Raw genomic sequence first — 17677 nt, forward strand, 5'->3', positions numbered from 1 at the left:
TGTAATTTTTTTTGTTTTTGTTTGAGGTTGAATGAATGAAACCTTTATTGCCCCTCAGGGAATTTGCTCTGCACAGAGAGAGCCCAAAAAGAACATGACAGGCACACATTTAATACAGCACAAACATAAGCATAATATACATACATCATAAAAAAAGCATCACATTGCATGATCAATGAAACGCACCAGGTGCATGATCAATGAAACGCACCAGGTGCATGATCAATAACACGCACCAGGTGCATGATCAATGAAACGCACCAGGTGCAAATTCAAAAGTGCTTCAAATCAGACCAAAATGTAAACTTGTTAAGCAGCTGAATGCTGCGTGGGACAAAGGATGTAATGCCTCGTTTAGTCATCCTACAGTACCTTCTCCCTGAAGGTAAGAGTGCATACTCAGACCATAGAGGGTGCAGTGGATCAGCTGTGGATCAGCTGTGATCTTGAGTTTGAGCCACAGATTGTTCTAGCAATCATAAACAACAATAAAAAAATAAATAATTACAAAGTGCAAATAATCATTTGGATGTGAGCTTGTGAAATTAGTTATGGGCAAGCCGTCTCATGTTTTGATTACTACAGCAGAATAAAATGGAGCTAATATAGCGACTCAATTTTATGCCTCACGATAATATTGCAACAATTTTGGTATATCGTCCCACCCCTACTACTCACTATGCCACCCTGCTGCCTTAGTGGTTAGAGGCCCAAATCTAAACATGTGTTGTGCATTACTGTTGGCCTGTCATGACGTTAACCTTGTCCACTTTAACATATTTGGCTGTTTCCATTCAAGCATAACGAGAGTCTGATAGCATCATTATCAAGTCCGCTGTACCTGGCAAGCACCTGGGTGGTCCATGTGTATTGAAGACTGGGAATTCCTTGCCTGCTGCACATATATACAGTGCTCTTCTACATGTAGGCTATAGTATGTCTGCTGCACATATACTGTATACAGTGCTCTTCTACACGTAGGCTATAGTATGTCTTGTGACAGCTTTCTTTTCTCCATTCCTTCTCTGTAGACATTCACAGCCTGGTGTAACTCCCACCTGAGGAAAGCAGGCACAGGGATCGAGAACATCGAGGAGGACTTCCGGGATGGGCTGAAACTGATGTTGCTGCTGGAGGTCATCTCAGGTAAACAGCAGAACACAACCAAAGATAGATGGCAATTGTCACAGGCAGCGAGCGGGCTGGCTATTGTCACATGGTATTGTCACAGGCAGCGGGCTGGCTATTGTCACATGGTATTGTCACAGACAGCGGGCTGGCTATTGTCACATGGTATTGTCACAGGCAGCGGGCTGGCTTATTGTCACATGGTATTGTCACAGGCAGCGGGCTGGCTATTGTCACATGGTATTGTCACAGGCAGCGAGCGGGCTGGCTATTGTCACATGGTATTGTCACAGGCAGCTGGCTGGCTTATTGTCACATGGTATTGTCACAGGCAGCGGGCTGGCTATTGTCACATGGTATTGTCACAGGCAGCGAGCGGGCTGGCTATTGTCACATGGTATTGTCACAGACAGCGGGCTGGCTTATTGTCACATGGTATTGTCACAGGCAGCGGGCTGGCTATTGTCACATGGTATTGTCACAGACAGCGGGCTGGCTATTGTCACATGGTATTGTCACAGGCAGCGGGCTGGCTTATTGTCACATGGTATTGTCACAGACAGCGGGCTGGCTATTGTCACATGGTATTGTCACAGACAGCGGGCTGGCTATTGTCACATGGTATTGTCACAGGCAGCGGGCTGGCTTATTGTCACATGGTATTGTCACAGGCAGCGGGCTGGCTGGCTATTGTCACATGGTATTGTCACAGGCAGCTGGCTGGCTTATTGTCACATGGTATTGTCACAGGCAGCGGGCTGGCTATTGTCACATGGTATTGTCACAGGCAGCGAGCGGGCTGGCTATTGTCACATGGTATTGTCACAGGCAGCGAGCTGGCTATTGTCACATGGTATTGTCACAGGCAGCGAGCGGGCTGGCTATTGTCACATGGTATTGTCACAGACAGCGGGCTGGCTTATTGTCACATGGTATTGTCACAGGCAGCGGGCTGGCTATTGTCACATGGTATTGTCACAGACAGCGGGCTGGCTATTGTCACATGGTATTGTCACAGGCAGCGGGCTGGCTTATTGTCACATGGTATTGTCACAGACAGCGGGCTGGCTATTGTCACATGGTATTGTCACAGACAGCGGGCTGGCTATTGTCACATGGTATTGTCACAGGCAGCGGGCTGGCTTATTGTCACATGGTATTGTCACAGGCAGCGGGCTGGCTGGCTATTGTCACATGGTATTGTCACAGGCAGCTGGCTGGCTTATTGTCACATGGTATTGTCACAGGCAGCGGGCTGGCTATTGTCACATGGTATTGTCACAGGCAGCGAGCGGGCTGGCTATTGTCACATGGTATTGTCACAGGCAGCGAGCTGGCTATTGTCACATGGTATTGTCACAGGCAGCGAGCGGGCTGGCTATTGTCACATGGTATTGTCACAGGCAGCGAGCTGGCTATTGTCACATGGTATTGTCACAGGCAGCGAGCGGGCTGGCTATTGTCACATGGTATTGTCACAGGCAGTGAGCTGGCTATTGTCACATGGTATTGTCACAGGCAGCTGGCTGGCTTATTGTCACATGGTATTGTCACAGGCAGCAGGCTGGCTATTGTCACATGGTATTGTCACAGGCAGCGAGCGGGCTGGCTATTGTCACATGGTATTGTCACAGGCAGCGAGCTGGCTATTGTCACATGGTATTGTCACAGGCAGTGAGCGGGCTGGCTTATTGTCACATGGTATTGTCACAGGCAGCGAGCTGGCTATTGTCACATGGTATTGTCACAGGCAGTGAGCGGGCTGGCTTATTGTCACATGGTATTGTCACAGGCAGCGAGCTGGCTATTGTCACATGGTATTGTCACAGGCAGTGAGCGGGCTGGCTTATTGTCACATGGTATTGTCACAGGCAGCGGGCTGGCTGGCTATTGTCACATGGTATTGTCACAGGCAGCTGGCTGGCTTATTGTCACATGGTATTGTCACAGGCAGCGAGCTGGCTATTGTCACATGGTATTGTCACAGGCAGTGAGCGGGCTGGCTTATTGTCACATCGTATTGTCACAGGCAGCGGGCTGGCTGGCTATTGTCACATGGTATTGTCACAGGCAGCTGGCTGGCTTATTGTCACATGGTATTGTCACAGGCAGCGAGCTGGCTATTGTCACATGGTATTGTCACAGGCAGTGAGCGGGCTGGCTTATTGTCACATCGTATTGTCACAGGCAGCGGGCTGGCTGGCTATTGTCACATGGTATTGTCACAGGCAGCTGGCTGGCTTATTGTCACATGGTATTGTCACAGGCAGCGAGCTGGCTTATTGTCACATGGTATTGTCACAGGCAGCTGGCTGGCTTATTGTCACATGGTATTGTCACAGGCAGCGGGCTGGCTATTGTCACATGGTATTGTCACAGGCAGCGAGCTGGCTATTGTCACATGGTATTGTCACAGGCAGCGGGCTGGCTATTGTCACATGGTATTGTCACAGGCAGCGGGCTGGCTATTGTCACATGGTATTGTCACAGGCAAGCGGGCTGGCTATTGTCACATGGTATTGTCACAGGCAGCGGGCTGGCTATTGTCACATGGTATTGTCACAGGCAGTGAGCTGGGTTATTGTCACATGGTATTGTCACAGGCAGCGAGCTGGCTTATTGTCACATGGTATTGTCACAGACAGCGGGCTGGCTATTGTCACATGGTATTGTCACAGGCAGCGAGCTGGCTGGCTATTGTCACATGGTATTGTCACAGGCAGCTGGCTGGCTATTGTCACATGGTATTGTCACAGGCAGTGAGCTGGCTATTGTCACATGGTATTGTCACAGACAGCGGGCTGGCTATTGTCACATGGTATTGTCACAGACAGCGGGCTGGCTATTGTCACATGGTATTGTCACAGACAGCGGGCTGGCTATTGTCACATGGTATTGTCACAGGCAGCGGGCTGGCTATTGTCACATGGTATTGTCACAGGCAGTGAGCTGGGTTATTGTCACATGGTATTGTCACAGGCAGCGAGCTGGCTTATTGTCACATGGTATTGTCACAGACAGCGGGCTGGCTATTGTCACATGGTATTGTCACAGGCAGCGGGCTGGCTATTGTCACATGGTATTGTCACAGACAGCGGGCTGGCTATTGTCACATGGTATTGTCACAGACAGCGGGCTGGCTTTTGTCACATGGTATTGTCACAGGCAGCGGGCTGGCTATTGTCACATGGTATTGTCACAGACAGCGGGCTGGCTTTTGTCACATGGTATTGTCACAGGCATTGAGCTGGCTGGCTATTGTCACATGGTATTGTCACAGGCAGCGGGCTGGCTTGTCACATGGTATTGTCACAGGCAGCGGGCTGGCTATTGTCACATGGTATTGTCACAGACAGCGGGCTGGCTATTGTCACATGGTATTGTCACAGACAGCGGGCTGGCTTTTGTCACATGGTATTGTCACAGGCAGCGGGCTGGCTATTGTCACATGGTATTGTCACAGACAGCGGGCTGGCTTTTGTCACATGGTATTGTCACAGGCAGTGAGCTGGCTGGCTATTGTCACATGGTATTGTCACAGGCAGCGGGCTGGCTATTGTCACATGGTATTGTCACAGGCAGCGAGCTGGCTGGCTATTGTCACATGGTATTGTCACAGGCAGCGGGCTGGCTATTGTCCGAGCCGTCCACAGTGATTTCAGTGGGCGGGAGTACGTCTTGCCTTGACAGACAACTCCTTTAGCCAATCAGCATCGCTAAATCCAATCCAAAGTCACCCGGAAGAACAGCGAAAAGCCGAGAAACCCCGCTGGTGCATACTCTTGTTCTTTATTGTTTATTGTTTATTGTTTATCTTTATTCTTTATTGTCCCACAGGTGGGAAATTAGTCTTAGACTAACAGCCACACTTTAACTGTTGTAAGTGAGTCTAATAACTGCACTTATGGCTGTCTTTACTCTCCTAACGTTAATGTCACCACTTGTTGCTTCGGGAGCCACCATACCTTTTTGCAAATGAAACGACATCCCTGATTGGTCGGTTATGTTGTCAACTAGCAGGCAGGTCCCTGATTGGCCCATGCACTTTGTAATTTCTGGAAATGGCTGTGGGCGGGCTGGAGGCCAGACTGATCCACAGAACCAAACAGAATCTGAGTTGATGTGGCTCAGGAGGTAGAGCAGGTTGATGTGACTCAGGAGGTAGAGCAGGTTGATGTGGCTCAGGAGGTAGAGCAGGTTGATGTGGCTCAGGAGGTAGAGCAGGTTGATGTGACTCAGGAGGTAGAGCAGGTTGATGTGGCTCAGGAGGTAGAGCAGGTTGATGTGGCTCAGGAGGTAGAGCAGGTTGATGTGGCTCAGGAGGTAGAGCAGGTTGATGTGACTCAGGAGGTAGAGCAGGTTGATGTGACTCAGGAGGAAGAGCAGGTTGATGTGGCTCAGGAGGTAGAGCAGGTTGATGTGACTCAGGAGGTAGAGCAGGTTGATGTGACTCAGGACGTAGAGCAGGTTGATGTGGCTCAGGAGGTAGAGCAGGTTGATGTGACTCAGGAGGTAGAGCAGGTTGATGTGACTCAGGAGGTAGAGCAGGTTGATGTGGCTCAGGAGGTAGAGCAGGTTGATGTGACTCAGGAGGTAGAGCAGGTTGATGTGGCTCAGGAGGTAGAGCAGGTTGATGTGGCTCAGGAGGTACAGCAGGTTGATGTGACTCAGGAGGTAGAGCAGGTTGATGTGGCTCAGGAGGTAGAGCAGGTTGATGTGGCTCAGGAGGTAGAGCAGGTTGATGTGGCTCAGGAGGTAGAGCAGGTTGATGTGGCTCAGGAGGTAGAGCAGGTTGATGTGGCTCAGGAGGTACAGCAGGTTGATGTGGCTCAGGAGGAAGAGCAGGTTGATGTGGCTCAGGAGGTAGAGCAGGTTGATGTGGCTCAGGAGGTAGAGCAGGTTGATGTGGCTCAGGAGGTAGAGCAGGTTGATGTGGCTCAGGAGGAAGAGCAGGTTGATGTGGCTCAGGAGGTAGAGCATGTTGATGTGGCTCAGGAGGTAGAGCAGGTTGATGTGGCTCAGGAGGTAGAGCAGGTTGATGTGGCTCAGGAGGTAGAGCAGGTTGATGTGGCTCAGGAGGTAGAGCAGGTTGATGTGACTCAGGAGGTAGAGCAGGTTGATGTGGCTCAGGAGGTAGAGCAGGTTGATGTGGCTCAGGAGGTAGAGCAGGTTGATGTGGCTCAGGAGGTAGAGCAGGTTGATGTGGCTCAGGAGGTAGAGCAGGTTGATGTGGCTCAGGAGGTACAGCAGGTTGATGTGGCTCAGGAGGTAGAGCAGGTTGTCCAATAATCAGAAGGTCCGGCTCCTCCAGTCTGCATGTCATGTCGAGGTGTCCTTGGGCAAGACACTGAACCCCAAATTGCTCCTGATGGCTGTGGCAGCTGAGCTTGCCACCTTTGGTGTGTGGATGTGTGTGTGAATGTAGGCACATTGTAAAGCGCTTTGGATAAAAGTGCTATATAAACCATCCATTTCACATGATCAGAATGGTTTACCAGGCTAACTGTGGTCGGCCTTGACACCAAAAACCACAATTTCGGTTTCTTTTATGTGGTTTTAGAACATAACTATATTTATTTAAAAATGGAGACTTGAGAGTGTACTGGCAGCCCTCATCCTCTTGTCTATCTGCTGTTTGTCTGTTTCCTGTTTCCAGGTGAACGCTTGGCCAAACCAGAGAGAGGCAAGATGAGAGTCCACAAGATCTCCAACGTTAACAAAGCTCTCGACTTCATCGCCGGCAAAGGAGTGAAGCTTGTATCTATTGGAGCAGAAGGTGAGTGAATAATGTCACCAGAGCCGTGCAGGTTCACACTTCACAAGAGCTAGCTCAAAGTTCAACTCACGCAGATTCAAATGAACTACGTTCACGTTCATAGTTCACAATATTGAACTTTGAACTAAGTTCACAGTCACAAAAAGTGAGCAGTTCAGTTCATGAGAAGTTACATTTTGTTTTTTGTTTTTGTAAATAATAATGTCACATAATTGTGAATAATGTCACATCTCCGTCTTACCGTGACGTTTTGGCAAAAGTCATTTGACCCTCTGTTTATTTACATATCAGTTTGCTGCACATCAGTTCTAATTAGCCTATCAGCCAAGTCAGCAAATCAATAGAATCCATGTTGCTCTCCTGCTGTAAATACCTGTGTATAATGTAGTCTCTCTGTAGGCCTCTGCTGTTACCATGGCAGTGCCACTGGCTGCTGTGCACTTTAATGAGATCCTCAGTGCTCCGGTGGAGGTTGTGCTTTGCAGTGCAGTTTCTCCAGCAGATCTTAGGATCAGCAAAAGCCTCCAGGCTGAGGTGCTCAGTGTTCAGCACAAATAACTCGGGGATGTCCATCCTCCTGCCGTTAGAGAGTAAACAAGACTTTAGCAGAGTAAACTCTCCCCTCTCTCTCTCTCTCTCTCTCTCTCTCTCTCACACACAAACACACACACACACACACACACACACACACACACACACACACACACACACAGTGACAGCCCTCGGGCCTTTTCTGGAATTGACAGCGTGTAGCCCAATGTGTTTGCACACGTCACACGTCAATAGATTTTAGGATGAAAATGACTTATTACTTATTGATTTATTTCATTATTAATCTTAAAATATTTGAGTGTAAATTAGACCCCTTGTAAGTGACTGGCATCCAGGTTAAACACACAGTAAGGCTGGGCAATATAGCGATATTATATCGAGGTCGTGATATGAGACTAGATATGGTAATATCGTGATATTGCATAAGTGTTGTCTTAAAGGCTGCATTACAGTATGCCATTTTCTGAACTCACCTGACTGTTCTAGCTGTTCTATTATTTGCCTTTACCCACTTAGTCATTATATCAACATTACTGATGATTATTTATCAAAAATCTCATTGTATCATAATTTGTGAAAGCACCAATACTGTAGTCAGGGAAGGAAACCCTGTCTTTGCATATATTTTGATCAGTCTTGTTTTAATTAAAGTGCTTGTGACATCTCACATGTGGCTTTGACTTACAACTGAACATTTAGTCCACTTCGTACGACATACCAAGATATGTATCGTCATTCAGTTGTGGTCCATATCGCCCAGCCCTACTGTTCAGTAACTTGCAAAATAGTCTTTAACCAACATGAAAATGGTGCGTCTTGGTGGTTCGCGGCCGACCTGGGTTCGAATCCGACCTGCGGTCCTTTGCCACATGTCATCCCCTCTCTCGCCCCACCTTTCCTGTCTGCCTACTGTCCTATATCAAAATAAATAAAGGCGAAATGCCCCAAAAATTATCTTAAAAAAACGACAACAACATGAAAATGAATTGTGATAAGATTGTGGATCGGGATCCTACCTGAAAAAATAGTGATGTGATATTTTTGCCATATCGCCCACCCCCCTAACACACAACGGCTCAACCGTTACAGTGTGGTTAAGATTCAACATTCACTTTAATCACCACAGTAAGTAATCAGCCTACAAACGCAGATAAGCAAAAATATTGCCAGGCAGCTGGCTGCCGGCCACTGATGACGTCATTTGTCCTCAGGGTTGCGAGTCAGTGAGCCTTCCGAGTGATGTTACCCGAGCGAATGTGATGTCATCAGTGAAGTCATCAGTGATGTCATCAGTGAGTGATGTCATCAGTGATGTCACGTGAGCATTTTGAGGGTTGCTCAGGGTTGTCAGCTTTTGAGGGTTGTCATCTTCTTTCCTTCCTTCAGACATAGCCAGATGTAGGCCGACAGCTGCCTGGCAAAAACAATCACAAAATGTAAAGTGCAGTCCTTTAAAGTGACATGATGGGATGGGAGGCCAGGAGGGGGTAGGATGATGTCAGTGGGGGGGCCAGGAGGGGGTAGGATGATGTCAGTGGGGGGGCCAGGAGGGGGTAGGATGATGTCAGTGGGGGGGCCAGGAGGGGGTAGGATGATGTCAGTGGGGGGGCCAGGAGGGGGTAGGATGATGTCAGTGGGGGGGCCAGGAGGGGGTAGGATGATGTCAGTGGGGGGGGACCCCAGCCCGTTCCCAAGCCGGGGGCTGAAAAAGTCCTTATTGGTGTGGGCTGTCCTTGTGACGGGAGGTTCTGGTTCTGCCACACCTCAGTCTTCTGCCAAAGGGGGGGTGCCTCAAAGAGTTTATGGCCTGGGTGGGAGGGGTCGGCCATGATTATTATGGTTAAGTCTTAATCGCAGCGCCATGGGTTTGAATCCATGTCCTTTGCTGCACGTCATCCCACCTGTATCTGCTCTCTCCACTGTCTGCACGTCATCCCACCTGTATCTGCTCTCTCCACTGTCTGCACATCATCCCACCTGTATCTGCTCTCTCCACTGTCTGCACATCATCCCACCTGTATCTGCTCTCTCCACTGTCTGCACGTCATCCCACCTGTATCTGCTCTCTCCACTGTCTGCACGTCATCCCACCTGTATCTGCTATCTGCTCTCTCCACTGTCTGCACGTCATCCCACCTGTATCTGCTATCTGCTCTCTCCACTGTCTGCACGTCATCCCACCTGTATCTGCTATCTGCTCTCTCCACTGTCTGCACGTCATCCCACCTGTATCTGCTATCTGCTCTCTCCACTGTCTGCACATCATCCCACCTGTATCTGCTCTCTCCACTGTCTGCACGTCATCCCACCTGTATCTGCTATCTGCTCTCTCCACTGTCTGCACATCATCCCACCTGTATCTGCTATCTGCTCTCTCCACTGTCTGCACATCATCCCACCTGTATCTGCTATCTGCTCTCTCCACTGTCTGCACATCATCCCACCTGTATCTGCTATCTGCTCTCTCCACTGTCTGCACATCATCCCACCTGTATCTGCTATCTGCTCTCTCCACTGTCTGCACATCATCCCACCTGTATCTGCTATCTGCTCTCTCCACTGTCTGCACATCATCCCACCTGTATCTGCTATCTGCTCTCTCCACTGCCTGCACGTCATCCCACCTGTATCTGCTATCTGCTCTCTCCACTGTCTGCACATCATCCCACCTGTATCTGCTATCTGCTCTCTCCACTGTCTGCACGTCATCCCACCTGTATCTGCTATCTGCTCTCTCCACTGTCTGCACATCATCCCACCTGTATCTGCTCTCTCCACTGTCTGCACGTCATCCCACCTGTATCTGCTCTCTCCACTGTCTGCACGTCATCCCACCTGTATCTGCTATCTGCTCTCTCCACTGTCTGCACGTCATCCCACCTGTATCTGCTATCTGCTCTCTCCACTGTCTGCACGTCATCCCACCTGTATCTGCTATCTGCTCTCTCCACTGTCTGCACGTCATCCCACCTGTATCTGCTATCTGCTCTCTCCACTGTCTGCACATCATCCCACCTGTATCTGCTCTCTCCACTGTCTGCACGTCATCCCACCTGTATCTGCTATCTGCTCTCTCCACTGTCTGCACATCATCCCACCTGTATCTGCTATCTGCTCTCTCCACTGTCTGCACATCATCCCACCTGTATCTGCTATCTGCTCTCTCCACTGTCTGCACATCATCCCACCTGTATCTGCTATCTGCTCTCTCCACTGTCTGCACATCATCCCACCTGTATCTGCTATCTGCTCTCTCCACTGTCTGCACATCATCCCACCTGTATCTGCTATCTGCTCTCTCCACTGTCTGCACATCATCCCACCTGTATCTGCTATCTGCTCTCTCCACTGCCTGCACGTCATCCCACCTGTATCTGCTATCTGCTCTCTCCACTGTCTGCACATCATCCCACCTGTATCTGCTATCTGCTCTCTCCACTGTCTGCACGTCATCCCACCTGTATCTGCTATCTGCTCTCTCCACTGTCTGCACGTCATCCCACCTGTATCTGCTATCTGCTCTCTCCACTGTCTGCACGTCATCCCACCTGTATCTGCTATCTGCTCTCTCCACTGTCTGCACGTCATCCCACCTGTATCTGCTATCTGCTCTCTCCACTGTCTGCACATCATCTCACCTGTATCTGCTATCTGCTCTCTCCACTGTCTGCACGTCATCCCACCTGTATCTGCTATCTGCTCTCTCCACTGTCTGCACATCATCCCACCTGTATCTGCTCTCTCCACTGTCTGCACATCATCCCACCTGTATCTGCTCTCTCCACTGTCTGCACGTCATCCCACCTGTATCTGCTATCTGCTCTCTCCACTGTCTGCACATCATCCCACCTGTATCTGCTATCTGCTCTCTCCACTGTCTGCACATCATCCCACCTGTATCTGCTATCTGCTCTCTCCACTGTCTGCACGTCATCCCACCTGTATCTGCTATCTGCTCTCTCCACTGTCTGCACATCATCCCACCTGTATCTGCTCTCTCCACTGTCTGCACATCATCCCACCTGTATCTGCTCTCTCCACTGTCTGCACGTCATCCCACCTGTATCTGCTATCTGCTCTCTCCACTGTCTGCACATCATCCCACCTGTATCTGCTATCTGCTCTCTCCACTGTCTGCACATCATCCCACCTGTATCTGCTATCTGCTCTCTCCACTGTCTGCACGTCATCCCACCTGTATCTGCTATCTGCTCTCTCCACTGTCTGCACATCATCTCACCTGTATCTGCTATCTGCTCTCTCCACTGTCTGCACATCATCTCACCTGTATCTGCTCTCTCCACTGTGACTGTCTAATAAAGTCCAAACAAAACACCAAAACACCCAGGGGATCTGTGCCCCTCCCACCCATCTCTGACCTCAAAAGGTTAACCTCAGCTTGGGGGCATCATTGATCTGACCAATCTAGTTCCTGGTGTCCAGCTCTCATGTTTGTATCCGCCCTCCAACCCCCCCCCCCCCCCCCCCCCCCAAGTACCCACCCCCACCTAGCCCTGTCTGTCCCTCCCTGGACGAGCCATGCATGTTAAAAGGAATCTTGATGAGGGAGGAAAAACTGCTTTTAACATCAAACCCCCGCGGAACTCCAGCTGAAAATCAGCCAACCTGTGCATAACACTGGTGCACTTCCAGAAACACAAACCAATAAAACAATGAAATAAATCACAATCTTTCACTTTTCATTGTATTTCTACGTCTGAACGCCTCTCTGCTTCTCTTCCCTACTATACTTGCTCTCTTGTCCGGGGTGAACGCACACAGAGGCCAGTATAAAAGCGTCTAAGCCAGACCAGCATTCCAGACAGATTAGCTGACTGGAATCCCCTCCTGGACGCACAGCCCTGCTGCCAGCTCCCCGCTAACAGTGTGGTAGGATGGTGGGGTGGTGGGGGTTCAGTAGTGGGGTGGTGGGGGTTCAGTAGACTAGTAGGATGGTGGGGGTTCAGTAGACTAGTAGGATGGTGGGGTGGTGGGGGTTCAGTAGACTAGTAGGATGGTGGGGTGGTGGGGGTTCAGTAGTGGGGTGGTGGGGGTTCAGTCGATTAACAGTGGTAGGATGGTGGGGTGGTGGGGGTTCAGTAGTGGGGTGGTGGGGGTTCAGTAGATTAACAGTAGTAGGATGGTGGGGTGGTGGGGGTTCAGTAGACTAGTGGGGTGGTGGGGGTTCAGTAGTGGGGTGGTGGGGGTTCAGTAGACTAGTAGGATGGTGGGGTGGTGGGGTGGTGGGGGTTCAGTAGTGGGGTGGTGGGGGTTCAGTAGACTAGTAGGATGGTGGGGTGGTGGGGGTTCAGTAGTGGGGTGGTGGGGGTTCAGTAGACTAGTAGGATGGTGGGGTGGTGGGGGTTCAGTAGTGGGGTGGTGGGGGTTTAGTAGACTAGTAGGATGGTGGGGTGGTGGGGGTTCAGTAGTGGGGTGGTGACGTAACCAGGAGCGGTTGGACGTGCAGGGCCATACAACGTGTCAGGACGTGCGTCATGGGGGAGAGGGAAACAGGGGGAGGAGGGGAGGCTTGAACAGGATTTGTGTCCCTCCCCCAGGTGGAGCAGTCATGTTCATGAGGCCTAATCTCAACATGGATCTATATGTGTCAGAAGCCCCGCCCCCACCCCTCAGTATCAAAGCCCCTAATTCAATCCCAGCTATGTTTCGCACTTTTACACGCACAGACGTCCCAACTGACATCTCACACTCACAAATGTGTCCGTCACGGTTGAGCGGCTGTGGTGTCTTATTGGATTAGACTAAGAAACCAATGATTATTGAAGGCGGGTAAACAGGCTGACCTGTTGAACACAGGGAGGCAGTTACAGCCACACTGTTGATGCACAGCTTAACAGATCCAGACTCAAATGATGGAATCATCATCATCACACATTTCATTCACAAAGGCCTGGTGGTACTGGCTGACTCAAAGGCCTGGTGGTACTGGCTGCCTGGTGGTACTGGCTGACTCAAAGACCTGGTGGTACTGAGGCCTGGTGGTACTGGTTGACTCAAAGGCCTGGTGGTACTGGCTGCCTGGTGGTACTGGCTGACTCAAAGGCCTGGTGGTACTGAGGCCTGGTGGTACTGGCTGACTCAAAGGCCTGGTGGTACTGGCTGACTCAAAGGCCTGGTGGTACTGGCGGACTCAAAGGCCTGGTGGTACTGGCTGACTCAAAGGCCTGGTGGTACTGGCTTTTCTTAACAAGTCACTGCTGATGTACTGTAGAAACGTCACGTAACTGCAATGTTGGTGTTGAATTGAAAGGGTTCATAGTCATCACATTATGTTTTCAGTGCTGTTTGTCTGTTTGTTTGTTAGTTAGCAGGATTACAGAAAAACTACTGCGCCGTCTTTCATGACATGTTGTGGAAGGGTGTTAGCATGGGCCAAGGAAGAACCCGTGACACTTTGGAGCCGATCTGACTCACTAAATGTGCTGATCATATCAGATCATATCATATCAGATCAGATCAGATCAGATCAGATCAGATCATATGATATCATATCATAGCAGATGTAACTATTGAACTTGGCGGAAGTCTGCACTCTTTAAGTGCCCTTCTAGTTGACATCTTGAGTTGTGGTTCTTGACCCCGAGGCCTCTGGAACCTCTTTAAAAACACATGCATGGATGTCTTTCTTCAAATAAACGTTCTTTGTTAGTCAGTTGCATAATAACGTTTTCTTTGCCGTTCTGTTTGGAAAGGGAAAGATGAATTGCAGTTAGTAAATCAGTCAGCACCAGTGGCTCCTGTATTGCATTACTGGCTTTAATGGGGAAGCTAAACAGGTCTGGCTGTGGTTACTCCTTGGATGGGAGACTGGTGGTGGAAGTGGTGTTGGAGGACCAGTAGGAGGTGCGGTTCCCTCTAGTCTCATGATTCATCTCCCCATCCCCCAATGCCCCAGGGCAGAGACAGGGACTCTGTCCTGTGAGTGAGCACCGTCCTTCGGATGAGACGTTTAAACCGAGGTCCTGACTCTCTGTGGTCATTAAAGATCCTGCATCGGCACTCTTCACAAGAGCAGGGCTGTAAACATCTAATTATAGTCGAGCGAGGCGGAGCTCCGCGAGTCACGTGCGGACCTCGCGCCGGGGCAGATGCTTTTATACTCAGAATGGCAGCCAAGTGATCAGCATGTTACATTGTACAATGGTAATAGTGAGAACAGCCTGTGAAAAGTCGCAATGAAACGCTATTATGTGCAGTACTGACTGACTGCGCTTTCACTCTCAAACGACCGTATATCAGCACATGAATGAATCACCAAACTTGTTTTGACTGAATAGCCGTTTCAGTTCTCAGCCCTGATAGCCTGCTTTTAATCTCTCAACACAACACATTTACTTTACTTGTTGAAATGACTAAAAACGAACAGTTACAAATCAAATTTTAGCCTACCACATGGGTCAAGAAATGTGGTGAAAACACAGCTCAGTGTTCAGGGCTCAGTGGCTCGAAAACTGTCCATGTTTGGAGAGAAGCCGTGCGGAGGTGTGCAGCTACGGGGGTCATGCCCAACACATTGACGTCATTTGACGCTCGCGCCCCTCGCTCCTCCCCTGTGCCTGGCGCGGCACGGCGAGCATAAAACAAGCTTAACCCTGGTGCCCTGGTGCCCTGGCTGAATTCCCACACAGGCCGTCCTTCAATCATGGCCAGTCATCCCTCATTACTTAATTGGCACTTTCAGTCCTCTACTCTCCACAGCCAGAGCTGATGTGTGGTGAGCGTTCTGCAAACTGGCTGCTACACATTAGCCTAGGTAAACCCAGCCCCCACGTGACCTGCTCTCTCAGTTCCCAGTCACATAGTGACTGAGAACAGGTCTGAGAGCAGGTCACGTGGGGGCTGGGTTTACCCAGGCTAGCTACACATCCCCCCTCCCCCATCATCCTGAAGAGGATTTTTTTGGTCTAGTTTCTTTTCCTGGTTATTTGCCATTTAATATCTAATATCCATTTAATATTTAATATCAGGCCACTATTGTTGTGACTCTTGCACAGTTCGTAATTCTGCCAATCTAGAAATGTAAACTTATTCTACCAGTGCAGTAGTCTCTGCAGTGGTAGAATAAGTCTCTGATTAAGTCAAATGTATAAAATGCCAAATGTAAATGTTATTGCCTTCCGCTTGTTGCAGAGATCGTAGATGGTAATGCTAAGATGACCCTGGGAATGATCTGGACCATAATCCTCCGTTTCGCCATCCAAGACATTTCCGTGGAAGGTACTGTACTGTGTGTGTGTGTGTGTGTGTGTGTGTGTGTGTGTGTGTGTGTGTGTGTGTGTGTGTGTGTGCGCGCGTGTGTGTGTGTGTGTGTGTGTGTGTGCGTGCGTGTGCGTGTGCTTGTGAACATTTCCAGTAATTCACTTTCTGAAAAGAACTCCCGCTCACTGTCTTCATTTGCAATTGAGAACATTGACACAATGTTTCAGCACTGAGACCTTTGTCACCGACATCATTGAGTTGAACTCATATAATGTACATTTACATTGTAATCCAGTTGGAATGTGTGCGGCCTTAGATCTCAGTGCAAAGTGATTGAGACTCTTTGATATGACTTGTTTGGTTAGACTACAACACCTCACACCTCTTTGGTGTCCCAGTGGAAACCAGAGAGCCCAAAACATCCGGACCATCACACATGCTTCCCATTCAGCTCACCTGCACTTGATGCACACTAAATGAGGCTTAGTGGTAACAGACTGTGATGGAGGTAAACCCAGAGACTTTCACTCACTTTACAATCATCCCTTTTCCCAGAAACCTCCGCCAAAGAAGGCCTCCTCTTGTGGTGCCAGAGGAAGACGGCGCCCTACAAGAACGTCAACATCCAAAACTTTCACATCAGGTAAGGCTTTGAGGGATAAGACATCAAATGTCATCAATTCATAATTGGGCAAACATGCGCCATGACAGTTGGGGATCATAGCAACAAGTGGGAGTAAAGGTTGGAGAAGCAGGCTTATGACCCACATGTTGGCAGATCAAATCCTGCATCGGCAGGTACAGGTAGTGGGAATGAGCCAAGGTGTTATCACACAGATTTTCCTTTTAGCGGGAAAGTTGACTTTATTGCGTTTTAGTTTTTTGTTTGATTAGACTCGCACACTATTCAATGAAGTGAAACAGGACCTGTAAACAAAAGTCACATTCACTCACATGTAGCTCATTTATCACACACAGTTTTGATCATCATAGCACAAAGTGAAAGATGTTGGCAGTTACGGGAGTCAAAACAAATAATCCTCCACCCTGTAACTTGAGCTAAACACGGTGGACTTGTCTGTGCTCTTTGCTGTGAGTGACCTTGTTGTTTAGACGAGTTCAGAACAAATGAACAAATAGCCGAGTTTGAGCATCAGTCCAGGCTGCGCTTTGTTATGCTAGTCCTTCCAAGTATGAGCAAATGCTGGCTATCAGATGTCAGCATCCATCGGTAGCATCTGAGTTTGATTGGTAAACTTAAAAGAGTCAGCGCTCCAGACAGAGTTTGAATAAACCGCTCCAAACATTGTTTTCCGCAGATCGTCTGACTGTGTGATGCGTCCGCACGAGCTCTGCACTCCTCTCACAAAATGAAACCCTGTGGCCGCCTCCGCTAATGCTACAGTCAGTTCAGAGGCTATAATGGTTCATGGTTGCTATGTCAGTTGGTTACCAGGGAAGGATTAGTTTAATCGAGCCAACTGACAGCTGCTGACGGCTGGCAAAAATCGTCAATCGGGGGAGATCCTGCGCTCTCCGCGAACACTGTTCTGCTACCGCATTTATCATGAAATGTCATTCCTCTGCGCAGAGAACGGTTGATGTTTTCTGGTCTTTGTACATTCTATTCATTCTTGAATTTGATCACAACTAGGACAGGAGCAAATATCCTCAATACTACGGTCATGTGTGTACAACTAGGACAGGAGCAAATATCCTCAATACTACGGTCATGTGTGTACAACTAGGACAGGAGCAAATATCCTCAATACTACGGTCATGTGTGTACAACTAGGACAGGAGCAAATATCCTCAATACTACGGTCATGTGTGTACAACTAGGACAGGAGCAAATATCCTCAATACTACGGTCATGTGTGTACAACTTTCCACCCCTTGTTTCACACACGTGAGAACCGATTCCTGGCATGGATGGGTTTAGTTAGGATATGAATCCACATGGTAGGATGACTGTATGAGTAGTGAATGATTGAAACAGCA

The 17677-nt window shown here is 49.2% G+C and overlaps 1 protein-coding gene across 3 annotated transcripts in view; it reads left to right on the forward strand.

Annotated features, from left to right (window-relative positions):
* The window catches only part of actn1 (actinin, alpha 1), a 112043-nt gene that overhangs the window by 56922 nt on the left and 37444 nt on the right, over positions 1–17677 (forward strand). For all 3 annotated transcript variants that reach the window (XM_083634403.1, XM_083634401.1, XM_083634402.1), the window contains exons 2-5: positions 1032–1146; positions 6785–6904; positions 15608–15694; positions 16232–16319. In XM_083634403.1, coding sequence (XP_083490529.1) covers positions 1032–1146; positions 6785–6904; positions 15608–15694; positions 16232–16319 — 410 coding nt within the window. The remainder of the gene's footprint in view (positions 1–1031; positions 1147–6784; positions 6905–15607; positions 15695–16231; positions 16320–17677) is intronic.

Source organism: Poromitra crassiceps (genome assembly GCF_964638095.1).
Source record: "Poromitra crassiceps genome assembly, chromosome: 3".
In the NCBI taxonomy this organism is placed as follows: Eukaryota; Metazoa; Chordata; class Actinopteri; order Beryciformes; family Melamphaidae; genus Poromitra; species Poromitra crassiceps.